The sequence below is a fragment of the Nanorana parkeri genome, unplaced genomic scaffold (assembly GCF_000935625.1).
Source record: "Nanorana parkeri isolate BGI_ZX_2015 unplaced genomic scaffold, ASM93562v1 scaffold310, whole genome shotgun sequence".
In the NCBI taxonomy this organism is placed as follows: Eukaryota; Metazoa; Chordata; class Amphibia; order Anura; family Dicroglossidae; genus Nanorana; species Nanorana parkeri.
Window position 1 is genome coordinate 350,727 of NW_017306578.1, and position 18,753 is coordinate 369,479.

The 18,753-nt window shown below is 41.0% G+C and overlaps 1 protein-coding gene across 2 annotated transcripts in view; it reads right to left on the reverse strand.

Annotated features, from left to right (window-relative positions):
- CHRNB3 (cholinergic receptor nicotinic beta 3 subunit) overlaps positions 1-7,492 on the reverse strand; it is a 38,330-nt gene extending 30,838 nt beyond the window's left edge. For both annotated transcript variants that reach the window (XM_018557910.1, XM_018557907.1), the window contains exon 1: positions 7,271-7,492. In XM_018557910.1, coding sequence (XP_018413412.1) covers positions 7,271-7,334 — 64 coding nt within the window. In that variant the 5' untranslated portion in view covers positions 7,335-7,492. The remainder of the gene's footprint in view (positions 1-7,270) is intronic.
- Positions 7,493-18,753: the final 11,261 nt, after the last annotated feature.

Here is an 18,753-nt window from a genome sequence, read left to right on the forward strand (position 1 = left end):
TAGATAAGTGTATTTTTCTGTTTATACTGTTCCCAGAAGATCCGTATTATACAACCTAGGGCATGTCAATTCATCTTCTCCTGGACATATATATTGGTATGCACTACGAAGTCCCTAGGACTTAGTCCCTAGTATTGGCAGTAGCATAATCCCTCCTGAAAGTACATCCTTTCTGTACAAACAGCTTAAATCTATATAATGTGAAAGACATAGTAGGCACCCTGAACTGGAAATGTCCAAATGGAATATTAATTATACACTCTCTGTATGTACACTCCGTCTCCCAGTATTAGAATCAACTGGGTCTGTTGCCCCCCTAAGGTTTACCAGATATTAGTGGTTACAGACCTTTCTGTGTCTCAAACAGACACATTTCTACTATACATTTTTTGATCAGAGATGCCCATTGCAAATAGCGATAAGAATAATGTATTTTATCTGTTTGGCCACTTTATGGTGCATCTGGATTTGTGTGGATCAGCCTATTAGTAGTTGCATATTAGTTTAAAGCAGGCTGCAGTCTTAGTAAAGCTACAACATGTCCTTGCATTGTTGAAGCCATATGTTTCTGCCCACCTCCTGCATATTCCTATTGACCCATCATTATGACATCATTATGACAGGCTGACTCTGATCTGCTAAGCTGCTGTCAACTGTACACTTTCTTAACCAATGGTAACTGCTTTCAGCTTGCTAAGAACATGAATTGTTGTAGTTTCTGTGCCAATGCATTTTTTAAGTTGTATCAGGCTAGCCCACGGGCAACTTTGCCTCTGGGAGTTATGCCTATAACTGTCAGTCTTGCAATGCCTCATGGGACTTGCTGGAGGGCTGGAGTTGCCCATCCCTACGATAGACAATGTTATCTGAACCTTCTCCCTTCACAGAACTCCATAAAAAGAAAGGTAAACTTGACTACCATAATTATCCTATAAGGTGACTTTGTTGGGATAAAGCTGACAAATTTACCTGCTAGAACATTAATCAGTTATAAAAAGGTGGCTATTGCAGTCTTTGAAATGCAGTGAGGAAACCCTCCTCATTTATCATTCCCATGGTTATAAGAAAACCATGGAAATAATTGATGATACACAGTCCTTTTTAAAAGTAAATGGTATACGGTTACAGTTTAGATCCACTTTAACACCCCGGCTCAGCATAAGGGCTGGTGCAGACCTGGGTGATCCCGGGACTGCGCGATCGTGTGTGGTTGCACTTTAGCGTTTGCCGCGTGGCCCCATTGATTCCAATGGGGTTACATCCACGCAGCAATCCTGAAAAAGGTACATGTACCTTTTTTTGCGGTGCACAGTTTTCTCAACCGCGATCATGCACGATTACACGGGCGGTGCCATTAGAAAATAATGGCACCGCCAGTGCGATCGCAGTTTCGTGCATGATGACCACGCGGTAACGGATCACCCAGGTTTGAACCTGGCCTAAAGCCAAGTAAAGCATGTTTACAACTGGTACTGATGAATGGAGTCAGCATGCAAATGTTGGGAAGGGATTTCCTCGCTCATGCTAGACAATCTAATATAAGCTGATAACAAAACAAAGTAGTTTGATTTGGGTATACACATTTAAAGCAACTCCAGTCAAATAGCTAAATGCACAGCTAAAATATAAAGGAACTATATTAATAAAAAGGCAACTAATAGATAGGAACAGGTATGTAAGATCAGGGACACCATGATACTGTCCACCCATCGGTGTGGTTTTTCATGGTGGCATAGCTTCTGGCCTATAGATTTGCAACTGCCCACGCCTGGCTTAATACAATCATTATGACCAAGAAAATGGCACTAAGTGCTTTACTTTAAAAGATCTCCACATAAGAAGGCACTTTTATATTTGCGTTCAAATTCTTTGCTGCCATTATGACCATGTGAAATGATTTATCTGCACCACAAGGCATAAATATGAACTGCTGAAGATGCATACTGCATAATACTCCCTAAAGACTTCCTCTCTGCAGCATTGAGTTTTCTAACAGGATAAAACATGTGCGTGAAGAAGACATAAGTTTAATCCTAGGGCATAACTTAATGTCAGTTAGGACATGTCCAACAGAAGCCTTTGAATCACTCATCATGATGAAATTATACCTTATTTGCAATGTTGCAATTTATATAGTTCCCAAGGGGTAGGACAACCAGCATAAACGGTATATTCCTATCTGTAATTGAAAGGGTCAGTTGGAGACTTAAAGGTAACCTGTGCTGAGAGAAATGCTAAGCTCATTATAAAAATGTTAGTTGCTGGGTTGTCGCAGTGACGTCAGTGCATTCTGAGTCAGAACTCTCAATCTGCATGCTTAAAATACTAGTATAGTACTGAAGCCATTAGAACATCATGGTGGCCAGGCAACTAGTAATTTAAAAAAGGGTGGTCATCAATAGCAGTCTCCATATTTCTTTCAACACACTTTTCTTTTATATAACCAACAGTTTTGTGAATATCTCATGGGCACCCCTGGTTCTTGGGGGGGGGGGCCCAGCGAAGAAGCACACTGCCCTAGGGCCGCGGCCAAGGGGGGCCCGTCACCCGGTGGCATAGCATGGGGGTGCCGTCACCCAGTGGCATAACATGCGGGGGGCCCGTGGCCCAGTGAGATTCGGTCCAGCGCCAGCAATGACCCCATCCCCTCCGTCCTCCCCCCCTCTCCCATTGCAGGTGGACTAGGCCGCCAGAAGGTCGTCTTCACACAGCGTCGGGCGCAAGGCAGAGGCGGAAGTACCGCCAGTGCGTGACTGAGCCAGCGTGCAAGGAGAGGAGGTGGGGGGGGGCCCTAGTACCAGTGGCAGGACAGGGGAACGAATGATGGGGGGGCGCCGGGCGCCATCTGCTTGGCCGCCCTGCAAGTGAGGCAGAGAGCCACACACTGGGTTTAATTGTACCACAGGCAGCGCTGGGGCCTCGGCCCGGAGTTTCCTGAATACACACCCCTGCTGCATGGTGTTCCAGCCTGGAGGACAGTTAGATAAGGTAAGTGATTTAATCTCTGTGGCTGTATGTTCTGTGAGTTTGTAGTCCTGTATAGCTGATGGAACTAATCTGCATTTCTGTATACATTATTACTGGGAGTTGTAGTCCTCTATAGCTGGTGCCATTCTGCATTGCAGCAGTGCAGAATGGCATCAGCTATAGAGGACTACAAGTCCCAGCAATGCATTATAGTGTGGGGGGGATGTTGGGGTATTCTGCATAGCCAACTTTTATTATAATGCATTGCTGGGACTTGTAGTCCTGCATAGCTGATGATATTCTGCATTGCTGTATGATGATTATACAGCAATGCAGAATAGCTCCAACTATGTAGGACTATAAGTCCCAGCAATGCATTATAGTGGGGGGGTGCTGAGGGTATTCTGCATAGCCGACTTTTATTATAATGTATTGCTGGGACTTGTAGCCCCACATAACTGGTGGTATTCTGCATTGCTTTATGACGATTATACAGTAATGCAGAATAGCTCCAACTTTGTAGGACTACAAGTCCCAGCAATGCATTATATTTTTAAGTAGGGATACACCAGTGCCAATACTGGGCATTTTCACGAGTACTCACACTCGTGAAAATGCCCCGATACTAAACGCGGATACCGGTGTTCTGTCGAGAACGCCGACGTAGTCGAATTTCATGTGTCTCGGAAGAAAATCGTCTGTGATCCCCGTGTAGAGCTTGACTTGGCCAGGGTACAAGTGGGGTAACGATGGGATGGATGAATGCGTGCCTAGATGGTATAGGGCTGGCAGGAACGATCATATATTCGAGCTGTGCGGACTGGGATGGCCCGACCAGGCCGCAACGGCAGTGCGTGGTGACCGCTAGATAGGTGTCAGTGGGTCAATCACCCTTTAAAAAAGCCCCCGATACTAAACGCGGATACCGGTGTTCTGTCGAGAACGCCGACGTAGTCGAATTTCATGTGTCTCGGAAGAAAATCGTCTGTGATCCCCGTGTAGAGCTTGACTTGGCCAGGGTACAAGTGGGGTAACGATGGGATGGATGAATGCGTGCCTAGATGGTATAGGGCTGGCAGGAACGATCATATATTCGAGCTGTGCGGACTGGGATGGCCCGACCTGGCCGCAACGGCAGTGCGTGGTGACCGCTAGATAGGTGTCAGTGGGTCAGGCTGTACGACAGACTGCACATGAAGACAGAGGGGGCCGCAATGAGTTGGAGTCTGCTGAACCCGCTGGGCGTCAAAGAAGGTGCCCAGTGGGTTCAGATAGCGCTACGCGTTTCGAGGTACTTGCCTCTTTGTCAAGCCGAGATATGAGGTGAAACTTCTACACCGCTAGACACCTATCTAGCGGTCACCACGCACTGCCGTTGCGGCCAGGTCGGGCCATCCCAGTCCGCACAGCTCGAATATATGATCACAGACGATTTTCTTACGAGACACAGGGACATCTTAAACGTAAGTCTCTCCATACAGTAGTAGCGCTCTAAATATATCTGTGTATGTCGTTTCATACAGGGTCCCTCACCCTGTTTACCATAGAGCTTGCACACTGCTTTTTTAACTCTTCATTATCCAATTTTATTGCAATCACTTGTGCCCACGTCCCCAACAGTTGGTACTCCAGGTAGTGCGCTTTTCCATTTGTTTTAGTCGAATCTGCCGACCTCAGCATCTGCGCTTGCGCACAGACCAGTATTATTGAGGAAACCAGGATTTATTCACAAAGTATTTCGTTTAAATCGTTAATTGTGACTGTTAATAATATTCCAGCCATCCTTTACTGCCATGGACGGTGTATTATTAATGGTCACAATTAACCATTATAAACCAATACTTTGTAAATAAATGCCGGTTTCCGAGTTAATCCCGTCTGTACGTATGCGCAGATACTGGGTCAGCGTTCTCGACAGAACACCGGAACTAAAATTTTAAACAAGCGGCTGCCTGAGGTCCCGCGCTTGCTGGGGACCTCGGCAGCCTTCCTGTTAACCATGTGCTGCCATTGCGGTTGGGGAGGGCCCTTAATGGTTTTTTGCACCGGGGCCCTGAAGGTTCTAGTTACGCCACTGCTAGGAACTATGGGTGGGAGATATCGTACTTAAAGCAAGATCTTGGCAAGAGATTTAAGAAGCCAGCAGACAACTCAACCCACAATACTTCTGGGTAGACTGTCTCTTCAAGGAAAAAAGGCATCGACCATGTGGTCTGTCATTGCATTTATTGTAGTAAGGGAACTGAGTGGCCATACAACAGCTCAAGAGCTGCAAGCAATGCAAGCAATGCAAGAGATTTGAGTGTTGCTTGTTGCTTGTAGTGGTTAGGAAACTGTTGGGTTTTGTAGGACCTATTTGGAGAGAAATATGGGGGCTTCCACTGCTGATCTTGTTCTGAAAATGCTTAATGCCATGCTATTATGCTAACCCTCTGGGTTCAGTATGTTCTGTGTCACTGACCTGGAAAAACTATGCAAATCAGAAAAACCAAGGCAAACTCAGTTATCCTTATCTAAATACTTGTTTCAGGTTAGTGGTTCAAAGTACAGCATGGCAGCCCAGCAACTAGTATTTTTGGTATGGTAAGTCTGCAAAGGCAGCCTTCAAGTTTCTCTCTGGATAAGATTACCTTACGTACAACAATCTCTTCTGAATGCACATTACAATGTGTAAACCTCTGTACGTTATGGGGTCTATTCACGAAGCTGCCGAGGGCAGCCGAGTGAATGACCGATCTGAAGTGAAGTGAGCCGAACACTGTTCGGCTATTCACTTCAGGCTGGTACGGCTAATTTCAGCCGTACATCGGCTAACATCAGCCGTACATCGGCTTGCTTCGTGTGGCTTCGGGTCGGCCGAACATGCTCAGCCGAGCCGATGCATATACGTTCGGCTCGGCTGAGCCGCTCGGCCATGATCGGGAGCTGTACGGGCTATTGTGAATAGCTTGTACAGCAAGCTCTCGGTTCGAATTAACCGATGGACTCCCGTAACCGAAGCTAGCCGAAGGATCGTCCGAAGCTACGGCTAGATCCTTCGGCAGCTTCGTGAATAGACCCCATGTGTTTGTTTCCTTTTGTATTTAGAAAAGGGAACAAACCTCTAATGATGCATTAATTTCAATTATGTGCTGGCTGATTCAGGTTTAACATCATTGCAGATCCTGTCCCTTCACAAGTGAGAATAGTCAATGTCTTCTTTACCATCAGAACGCTATAGCTAGTAATCTCATAGCCCTCTTAGCCTAACATGGCTGAAAAAACAGAACGATAGTCTATACATAGTTTTGGAACATATAAAATTACATATATTACCTGTAACAAGAAATATATGGGATTGGAATAGCTTGTTATTGTTCATACTAGTAACATAAGGTTTATTGGTCCTTTTACTTGGACATACCCAAAGCACAGATTTAAGACAAAAAAAAACAGCTTTATCAGAACATTTTGCATTGGATAAAGCCATGTGCATTGTAATATATATTTTTTTGTATTTGTAGCATACAATAAAAAATAAAATAGTTATGCACAAAGAATGCAACGCTGCATTTACCAGAATAACACAATATTTAACACTGAAGCAAGCCCATACAGAAACAGCACAAGGTGTACAACTATATCTTATCTATACTTTACTGCAAACAATTGTTATATTTTACATCCACTTTAACTTCATATATACATCCAGAATCCAGTTAGTACTATACAATTTATTATTTTAAAATAATGTATTTAGAATAGTAAAAAAAAATATATGCTGTAGTCATTGAGGACTAAAATATTGTATTAGGCGGACTATAAAACACATAATAACCCAATATTATAACTTCAAGGCACAGTTAAAGGGGATGTAAACCCAAACTGAATGAGTTTTAGTCTGACACCTTTATGGCAGGATTACCAGATATTATTTTAATGTAGGCTGTGCATTTAAAAATGTAGAAAATTACTTTAGATATAACCATATTAGCTCTTCTATGAGATTTTAGCGATTGGGTTTACTTAAAGATGATTTGCCTATTCATGATCAATGTCCACTCAGGATAAATGATAATATTGTACTGTACCAAGTACACTAATTATGCATTGTGTAGTTTGCTCATACCTGTGGTATTCTAACAATATCTGACAGTTACACACCTTACACCTAACACACTACTTCCAGTAGAAAAGAGATCAGTTTTACAGTTTGAGCTTTAAAAAGTTAAAGTTATAGCCCAACAGACATAGATTCGAAAGAAAAGCCATATTAACATGAAAAAAACATGTAAACACACATATAATGAAATAATGCACTCACCAGAATTGATAGAACAAGCAATAATGAGTAGAAAGGGGAGATGAGTCCACTGGATCATATTCATCTAGAGTGCCTTCTGTGTCAGTTTTTGTGATGTACTGTCATAAAGCAGATTTATGTGGCACTGCAAATTAATCCTTGAAAAGACAGAGGAAGGATTTATCACAATTCCATCAGCATGAGAAATCATCGAAGCGTACTTTACTGTTTCAGCTGCCTGCTTCTAGTGCTCTGGTTCCTAAGCTCTGCCCTGTTTAACCCTCCTCATGCCCACTGTCTTCTAAGGAGATTTGATGGTGACAAATATTAACACAGGAAGGCTACTGACACCATCTTAATTTTATCATACCTCTATTCTTATATTGTTGTATCGGTGTGTTGTTTATTATATCACACTGTGTTGTCTTTAGGTAATTTTTTTTAGAATGTCATGTTTTACTTGGTAGAATTTAGTTTTTTCCAGTCTAATAAAGTAGAATTAAATAAAGATTTTAAAAAATTTAAGGTATTGAATGAATATTTTTTGAAGATTTCTGTGTTTAGTGAAAACCTTTAAAGGGAATCTACCCCACCTAAAATACTGTATATTCAGTCACCTGATCAGGTGTTAACAGCTAGCAAACACAGGTTATTTGTCTTGTGGAGATGGTTTTGTACAACGCCCCTTTGGAAAGCTAGTATAAAAAGAGAAACTTATTTTTTTACTCTATTTTATAAAAACGATATTTAAATAATTGCTATCCTCGGGTTCCAAAAATTGGCAAAAGCCAATAATTGATACACAACCAGCATATATTTGTGTAAAGCAACGTATTGAAGCTGAACTCCAGAAAGTTATACAAATACCATTTAATTCAGTTATGTATTAATAAAAATACTAGTACTGCTAATAATAATTATAATAATATTATTATTAACAACATAATTAATAATAATAATAATAATAAACATATATATTAACTGTCTTTTTAAATTGTGTATATTCCTGCTTGAGTTTCAGACTAGGAGAGTGAAGGGCAGCAATAGGCGCTAATCAGGCTCTGCTTGCAATGCACATGTGCTGACAGTGACCATACTGACAGGCAGAAAGAGCAGAGTGAGCAGAATGAAAAAAGGTTGAGAAACATTGATATACAATTGACATTGACATTGATATAAAACTTTGGTATATGTGTTTTAACTGTATGTTTATAAAGTTGCCTGAAGCTTTTAGTATATTAATGTGAAGAGCAGTATGGGGAGATTCTTTAAAGGAAACCTGTCATCAGGTGAATACATGAGCTGACCTGTTTCTAAATATGTTAATTGCTTAGCTATCTGCTGGCTTTAATACTTTTTAAATCAAGAATAAGTAAGAAATCAAGAGAGTAAGAGGAAAGCCAGAAGTCCTTATCCTTAAGAGGATCTCATATGATAAGTAGGCAACTAGCATTTCTAGAAGGTCACCAATGGCAAACTCCATGTCTCTTTTCTGATATGTTTCCATTTGTTAAGAAATGTGTCTCATATTCCTTACCATCTTGTATTGTATTGTAACTGTAATGTCTTCCTTATATTGTAAAGCGCTGCGCAAACTGTTAGCGCTATATAAATCCTGTATAATAATAATATTAATTAATTCAAGTAGGTTCCCAGAGCTCTTCCCATAATGTGCAAGAATACCTAGCATACTGCATTGGAATTTCAGCCCAAGGCTACTTAAATGTGGTACTTGAACATATATGCACACAATTAAATAAGAAGGGGGTTATTTATCAAAGGATCCAGCCATAGCTTCGGCGGATCCTTCCGCTTGCTTTGGACTGAAGGGCTGCTGTATGGGCTATTCGCAATAGCCCGTACAGCAGCCGTAGTGACACCTGAAGCATGGAGAACGGTCAGCCGAAGCTGACCGATCTCCAGGCAAATGACAGCTGGCTGAAGTCAGCCATGATCTCACGCTCGCTCCGCCCATTTGTAATGACAGATCAGCGTCCCCAAATGACCTGGGGATGCTGATCTGTCATTAAACAATAACAATCTGCCCAGTTGTTATTCATTGGTCCGGACCTGCTAGAAGACTCTGGCCGGTGCTGGCTAATAGGAAACAGTTGGGTGGAGCTAACTGTCACTGCTATCTCCGCCCAATTTTTCTTTTCTTTCAAATATCTTTCTTTTTTTTTTACATTTTCCTATTTTATATACTTTTTTTATAATTTTTCAACTTTTTTTTTCATTCTTTTCACTTCTTTTCTATTCTGCTTGGTACCTCATTGGTACCGGGCAGAATAGCCAAGCAGAATGCCGCTCGGCGGCATTTGGCTATCTACTCACTGCCGTTATGCCCCTATGAGAATAGAGGCGAACGCCAGCAAATGAGCTGCCGGAGCTTCAGCTCAGCTGATCCAGATGTTGGATCGGCTGAGTCGAACTCCTTCTGCACTTCGGCTCAGCTGAACATGCAGAGCATGTTCAGCTGCCCGAAGGCAGCCGATGTACAGCTGATTTTAGCCGATGTACAGCTGAAATCAGCCATACAAGACTGAAGTGAATAGCCGAACAGTGTTCGGCTCACTTTATTTCGGCTGGGTTATTTACTCGGCTGCCTTCGGCAGCTTTGTCAATAACCCCCTAAGAGTAAAAACGATAACCTACATGTCTGCAAATATATTTATCTTCCACTAGATGTCACTTTTCCTTGTCTAAATTTTAGGAAATACAGTAAGAATCAAGTTATTTTACTCAGCTGGAAGTGAATTATCCCTGGTTGTATATAAAATAGAATCTATGCATCAAATGTATCCCCCTCAGCGTGTTATTTTTTCTACAGTTAGTACCTTAATCACTGGGACTCTAGAGGCTAAAGAGCGAGAAAGGTCACAGAGTATAAAGAATAAACAATAATTAATAAAAATATGCTTTATTAACATAATATTTAAAATTCTATGATGAATAATGATTGCATCAACTAAACACACATTTAATAAAAATAGTCAGGAATATAAAATGTAGAACATTTACTAGTAAATCTGCTAATAAGAGATGTCCTTCTTTAACTCCTAAAGCACTGAAGAGCATTGAAATTGACTTACCTATGTTAAGTCTTCTGAAATGGTTAAACACTTCCAAGACCCTCATCACAGGGTGTTCTTTACATATAAAAATCAGTTTTTATTGCTCTAGTGATATCGCAAAGCAACATTTCCATGTAAAACAGCCTTATCTTCAAATTTAAAGTCCAGAAGTCACATTAATAGATAAGCAGTCACATGAGCAGGGCCTTCCTAACCCTCCTGTCTTGCATTTTAATGTAACAGTACTGTCTCCCTTTATTTTGTAAAGCGCTGCACAAACGTTTGGCACTATATAAATCCTGTATAATATTAATAGACATTGTATCAACAAAGTTTATTGTTATAGTCTTACTTCCATGTTCTTGTTTCAGCAGCTATGCAGGGTGTCTTCATATGATTGTGCAGTCTAAAAGACGCCAGAGGTTAAACTTCTACACTCAGCAATCAGCACTTAGTAACAAACTCCCAACTTCCTCTGCAATACAAGAGGGGTGTGGCTGTTATTCAGCTCTGCCAGCAATGCAGTAGGAAAGCAGAAGGCAACATGTATACTGAGAGAGAAAAATGTATTTAAGGCATAATATCTGCTATTAAGCATTGCCTTAATGCTCAGCTCACTTCAAAAGATATCTCTATGTACTACAGAACCATCTTATCTCTGTCATCAGTAAAGGCAAATAGGGAATCTGGTTAAAATTTACATTATAGCCACCTCATGGTTAGTTATTATACATGTGTTGCCATTTTGTTACATTAAAATGTGATATTTGACTCCATGATTGAGTTTGGATTTACATGAATTTTATTTCCTTCATTTTTTTTTTAAGTTAACAGTTATCTCTCACTACTGAGTACAGTGCAGTGCGGTCTATATATATTTTTATATAGAAGACTGGTAGGGGTTAGTTATCTCTTTATGCGCAGTTCTTATTAAATTGCCAAGCTATCTTTTAAAACATTCCAGTTTGTGAGGAAATAGACTGGATATCTATCAAAATAACAACATTAAGTTTGCAATCATCACTCCAATGTCAGGCTGAGGGATCTGTGTAAAATAAATAGAACACAATTAATCTTCTAATTATTACATCATTTATGCATAATATGTTAATGCCAATGTCATTTTCAAGAGACACAATTGCCTTTGGCCTCAGTATTATGCATCAGTCTCAGAAATTAGGATGAACACTTTTCACAGTTCATTTCTTGGTTCCGAAACAATTACTGATGAGGGAGAAGCAGGGAAAAGATACAAAGAACAAAGATTATAATGTAATACATATTATTAACATTGTTCCATGTACTGAGATAACAAATGTATGTATATGTAAATGATATGGTATAATACACATAAGACCTGCGAGGAGTGACTACATGGAAATCACTAGGTATACTATGACTAATAAATCTGTTAATCTTTTTTATGTTGTATATACATTCTTCCACGGAGAAATGTTAATGCCTATATTATCTTGCAGTTTCCTTGTTACGTGGAGATCAAAAGAACTAGATAGCATGATAGGTTCCCTGTTGTGTATATCATTTGTAAGTAACCATTCCAACCCGTAGGCGTTCTTATTAAATATGGAATGATGCATGATTCCAACTCTAAAATAATACATGTTTTATCATGGCTGTGGTACCCCACAGATCTTTTAGTCTTTTTAATGTATTGTAGTTATACATATCAAACGGATCAGCTAGATGTAAAAAGTTTTATCCAAGTATCTTAATGTTTCAAAAACCTTTTCTCTATGTTTATAATTATATATGTACAGCCATGTTTGTTCATTGCAAATGCAAGCTTTGCTTCCTGCTTGGTAGTGCTACACAATAGTTTTGCTGTTCTGGTACTGATCACAGTGCAGGCTTTTTAGTCTTTATGTGTACAGCCAAGTGTGGTCATTACATAAGCAGCCTCTGCTTCCACCTAATTCCTTTATCTCATTGATACGTTTTGTCTAAATTCAATATTATAGGGGCTGATTTACTAAAGGCAAATAGACTGTTCACTTTGCAAGGGAGTTTGCATTTTGCAAGGAACTTTTCCCTCTGCTTAGAGTGTGTTCTAAAAAATCACTTTCAAATTATACCCAATCATGAGCAAGGGAAATAAAGAGTTTTTGGTTGGTTGATGGAAGTCAGCAGTGCTTCACCTCATTCACTAAACTTAGGGATAATTCTCTTGCAAAGGGCAAATTACCTTGCAAAGTGAACAGTATATTTGCCTTTAGTATATTAAACCCATAGACTTTCTTCAGTTTCTAATTATATTAAACAGCCACCCAACTCCTGGCAATGAGAAGTATCTGAGAGGAAGCTGGACAGCGTGTAATGACTCACCGCCTAGCTTCCTGATTGGCTAGAAAGCCGGCTCCATGTTTCCTAATCACCTGGTGACGAGCAAGCATGGAGACGGCTTCCGTGCTAATCGGAAAGGCAGGTGGCGAGTCGTTACACGTCGCCTGGATTCCCGGCTAATCAGGAAGATAGGTGGCAAGTCATTACACGCCGCCTGGCTTCCCTAATGGGACTTCCAGGATCGGTATTCAGCATCGGAGGTACCGGGAAAAAACATGCACACATGCTATGCTTTGTTTGTCATGGTGGAACTCGGCAACATAGTGGCAAAGATTCATGAATTTAGGTTGTGGAGTATCCCCTACACAGTAGACTGTTAAGTTACAAGGTTCAGTTAGGGCAACCAGCCAGCCCACCAAAGCCAGCCAGATTCCTCCTGCTTTATCATGGATGTCCCCCATCATGAAGACTACAGTTTGACTACCACATATAAGTTATGTCTACAGCAGTAGGAGGCAGTAAATCTCTATTAGAGCAGGGAATGTATCTCGCAAAACTGTATATACAGTGGCAAGAAAAAGTATGTGAACCCCTTGCAATTGAAATTGCAGATCAACTACTCTTGATCATATGTCTTGAGAAAGCTCCTTTTTGAGAGGCATGGTTCACATCAGTTGATGTTTCTTAAGAAAAGCAGAAAACAGTAGGTCCCCCTGCACTCCTTACAGCGCTTCCGGTCCAAGTGAAAATAGTGGTGCTCGCAGTGACAATCACGGATGGCGCCTTGTACAACAGTACAAGAGATGTGACCTCACATCTCTGCCCTGATGAAGGGACCCTGCGTGGTCCCGAAACGTTGGATTATGCGATATGTGTGACGTTTAGTCCAAATAAATGGACTTTTTTTTAATTTCATTTACGGAGTACAATTTCTATTGTTCATTGACTCTTAAGAAAAGCAATCTTAAAATATTTGATGGTTAGTTCACACCATAGGCAGTGCGTTCCGGTCCAATTCTGGCCAGAACGCACTGCATCGCATTGCAGCCGGCTCACTTTTTTGCGGGGCTGGAGAGGGCGTTTGAAGTGAAGTGATTGTGCCTGCAGTGCGGTCCGGTGCGATCAAAATAGTGCTTGCACCATCTTTATTGCACCGGACCGCACTGCAAGCACAACGTGCCTTGCGATCCCGTGCGGGGCGATCGCATTGCGGCCGGAGGGCGTGACTACGGGTGCCATTCACTTCAATGGCCCACCACGCCCCCTCCTGCCCGGCAAAAAAGTGAGCCTGCCGCAATACGAGGCCGTGTGTTCCGGCCAGAATCGAATCGGAACACACTGCATATGGTGTGAACTAACCCTTCGTGTCTTTTATCAATCAAAGTAGCTCCATACCACACCTCCAAACTCATTTCATTAATTGGACTTCAGGTGTGCAAGCTACTGACTCTAATTAGCTTTTGTTAGAGTAATTAGTCTATGGATTCACTTACTTTCTACTCCAACATTGTGACTGTTTCATGCGTGTGTTCAGTAAAGACATGAGAAATTAGAATTGTTTGTGTGTTATCAGCTTAAGCACATTGGGGGGGAATTTATCAAAACTGGAGCAGACAAAATCTGGAGCAGATTTGCATTGCAACCAATCAGCATCTATCTCTCATTTTCAAATCTTAACTGAGCAAACTGAAGAGAGATGCTGACTGGTTACCACTGGCAACTGCTCCAGATTCTGTCTGCTCTAGTCTTGATAAATTCCCCCCATTGTGTTTATCTATTGATGTGACTTAGATGAGCATCGGTACACATTTCATGGCAAATTACTGCAGAAAACCAGTTAATTCCAAGGGGTTCACATACTTTTTTTGCAACTGTATGTACTCTGGAGAGGGCTGTAGGGTACATACGTACAGTTGGGTAGATACACACAGGTGTATATGACTAAAGCCCGGAAAAAACACCCAAAGACGCTCAGTGTGGATGAAGTCTAACTCACACTGATAAAAAATAATTTTAATCATACCAATCCCTTTTTTACATATAGTATATCTAAAAAAAACTAAAAAAATTGAAAACTTTTTAAACTAAACTTAAATCTACTGGAGTTTAAGAGAAATTAAATCTTTATATACAATATTATATGTTTTCCTGGCTAAAATAATGTTTTAAAAAAAATATATAATTTCATTCCTTAAGAAAGAAAGAATTAATACAAAACTAATGCTTTTGTTGTCTTTCTTCACCCACTTCTAAGATCTGTTATTTTAATAGTTATACCATTTTGTTCTGAATACTAGACATGCGTTTTTCCTTTTCCTGCAGTAAGTGCATCAATGTAATAGGCTAGGAGTACTCAGATGGAAATCCTTATTTGCCGGTTATCCCAACCGATGATTGATCTAGGTCTTGGCTCTCATGCAGGCGTCTATAATGAAAAGGTTCAGTGTCAGGTTCACTGGAAGGGGCTGTTGAGAGAAGGCTTCAATTATTCATTGTTATTCACTTTGACCTCAGCAACCTTTTTTATGAGTTGTGTCTCTGCAGACAGCCAGAACTTCTCTCTACATCTAATGTAGGCTGTCTAGAAAAAAAAAATAGCATTTCATTTCGATTTCTCTCAACCACTTTTAGCTTACTACAGGAAGGCATTTTATGGTCTGTCACATGAATGATGCTTGATGATGAGGCCCAAGCCGTTTTCTCACTTTCATCCTTGATCATGTTATTACTCGGTAACAATTTTATAGCTCAGCTGTTATGTGACAGACCATAACAGAATCACATACAGTATATTCACCTCATAAATACATATTTTTATTTTGACCCGTAATTAAAGGTAACTGCTAACATGAAATAATATGAAGGGGAATCCCAACCAGGATAAAAAGAAAAACTCAGATAAGTGTATCTGAGCTAGATGATTTTAGTTTTATTGTGATCTATGTTTTATTGTTTATCTAAGATATTTTAAGGTTTTTTTTTAAGGACTTGAAGACTGTGGTGTTAAACCGCGTTCCTGTCCAGGGCATTTTTTAGTATTCATGTACTTTGACTGACATTTATTCAGTCATGCAATGCTGTACCAAAATTAATTTTATATAATTGTTTTGGGACAGATAGAGCTTTCTTTTGGTGGCATTTAATCGCCACTGGGATTTTGTTTTTACTATATAAGAAAAAAAAATGCCGGGAATTTTTGAAAAAAAACCTGTTTCCTTACGTTTTTTAAGAGACATTTATTAATAGCCAATTTTTTGGTAAAATATAAAACATGGAGTCACATCAGGTAAATGAATACCAAACCTTAAAATTGTCTGCGAAATCAAAAAAAAAAACCAACCATACCCAAAATTGACCCCTAATGTCACCTATGGACCCCAAAGAAGCTGATGAAGCAGTGATCGTGCTTCATCAGGTTCTTCTCTGGCTACAGCAGCCAGAGAAATGATAAGCAGAAACCAGAAGTCATGTAATACACATCGCTTCCGGGTTCAGTGATCAGAGGGGAGCTCAGCCCCTGGAAGTGTGCTGATCTCCCTCGAATCTAAGCCCACACGGGGGACAGCAAAGCCGAGATAGCCGGGACTGGGGTGAGGGGGGGGCACACACTTCCCCAGCACCATGCAAGCGAGCGCGTGCCTCTATAGTTGCCCAAATGCCTGTATGTAACAGCCATCGGTGGCTGTAAAGATGTTCAAAGGGGCACGTGAAAGCCGAAATAGATGTTTAAAAATGGACACCCACTCTCAAGTGTGAGCTGTCCAGCTGTTAATTACAATGGCCGGACAGCATGCGATTAAAATCTGTTTTCTCTATTTTATCATATAATGGCCTATTCATTTTTATCCGGTTCTTTTTGGCTGGAGCTCTGCTTTACAGCACTTATATGAAGCATTATCTTGTGAGCACAATTATTTTAACTAGGTCCAAAACTCTGTAGAGCATGTGTGATCCCTCTACTATCTACAAAGGAGATGTGGATCGGGGAGATCCCTCTGTATTAGTCCCAGTCAAGTTTCCACATATCCATTGCCTCTATGAAATGATCATGCAAGTATAATCTAAACAATTACATACAGGCTGCTCATTCAGTTATTAGTCTTCAAGCTTGAACAACTTTTATTTACAGAAAAAAAACACTCAATGAACACACTGTGTAATTTGAAAGTGTCACATTTTCTGTGTCAGGCTCTCCTGGGTAGCAGGAATCTTGAATTTGAAGTCCTCTTTTCATGTACAGATTCAAACACACCTGAGGCTGCATCTTTAAAACTCGAAGCCAAGTGGACTTTGAAGAAACTCCCAGGATTCTACTTGATATAACAATCATTCATCCATTATCTGTCTGGAAGCAGTACAAAGCGACAAGATACAATTCTTTTTATACAGTAGTAAGTGCCCACACTCCACTCCATCATGGGATTATTTTCCATCAGTTGTTGGAACAGCCCAGCTGGCGACATTTTAAAATCATTTCCAGGGACACTTTGATGTTAATTTGCACAGAGATCCACAGAACAAATTATGTTTTTTTAAGGGAAGCCATAATGATTTGGTTACATTTTAGGTTGGTGGCTTTTTTAAAGTTTATTCGTTTTTACATATCTGTTACGTATCTGCTTTTACATGACAAAGAATTCCCAAAGCACTACGTGTTAGCTAAAGAGACAATACAACAGATGCTGCCTGCACTGCAACTCCCTTTGACCTGACAGAGGCTTGGACAGATGCAAAGGATTATGGGAATTTTAATTATCCACCAACATAATCGAGGCATAACTACTAGATACTGGTATCAGTATCTGTGCCGACACTGAGCACTTTGGCGAGTACTTGTAATCGCCCATATGCTCCAATGCTCACCCTGATACCAGAACTGCGAATCGGAGGGACATCCCCTCTGACCAGTAGTGCCGCGAGGGACCCGATGCTGCCCGGCTTCCTGGCCAATCAGGAAGCCAGGCAGCAGGTCATGACCTGGCTTCCTTATTGGCTAGAAAGCCGGCTTCACACTGACTAGAGACACTGCGAGGCAGCCTGGCTTCCTGACCAATCAGTAAGCTGGGTGGCACGTCATGACCTGCTCCCGGCTCCCTGATTAGCTAGGAAGCTGGCTTCACACTGCCTAGAGACACTGCGAGGCAGCCTGGCTTCCTGACCTGAAGCAGGCTGTCTCGCAGTGTCGTGAGGGAGCGTGAACACCGGCTTCCCAGGCAACAAGAAAGCCGGCCAGCGGGTCATGACGCGCCGCCCTGCTTCCTGATTGGCCGAGAAGCCGGGCCCACACTACCTCGAGATGCCAGTATCGGTTCTCAGTATCTGTGAGTACCGATACAAAACATATTGGTACTCATACTCGATACCGAAAAAACGGTATCGGTGCATCCCCAATAACTACAGATCATGCGATAGCAAAGTGTTTTTGGGGTCCCTTCATGGCCTCCCTGCTGTTATTGATCTTAACATAAAGTATATCTGTGCAGTAAATTAACTTTTAACCTTTACTTTCCAGCTAACAGCTCAGCAGCCTTTTTCAGCATATTAGATCTCAGGGACTTAAATATACATTCTAAATCCATCCACCCCTTCCATCGTCACAGCAAACAAGTTCTGAAAGAGAAGATCGAGTAGTCAGTAAAAATAAAAAAAAACACCTGACCATTACAATATTTTATATTATGACATAATTGTTAGTACCTCTGCACACAATTACTCTAAACTCTAATGAAAAAACTTTTTTTTGCAGAACTACAAACATCTGAACCCCAGCTGGGAGTTGATGGTATATGAGTCCCAAGGAAGACTATAAGGATGTAATACGCCGGCGTGGCCAGGAGAAAGAGGACTTTCAGTGTGGGATGTAAATAAGCAATTAAGGCCAAGGCAGTTGGATCTATGTAAGTATACATGTGTGGAGGGGGAGGGTGGGATTGGTTGGATCAGGGCAAATAGAATGAGTGCACTTTATTTTAAAGTGCACTTATCCTTTAACTGTCTTTATGCCATGGAATTAATTACTATGTGCATGGCAGCCGGGAGCTGTAATCACTGTTTACACTCCCTCAGCTGACTCTCAGCTTTCATCTAGAAGCAATTCTGATCACTTCCATTGCCCTATCCCAAAGTATA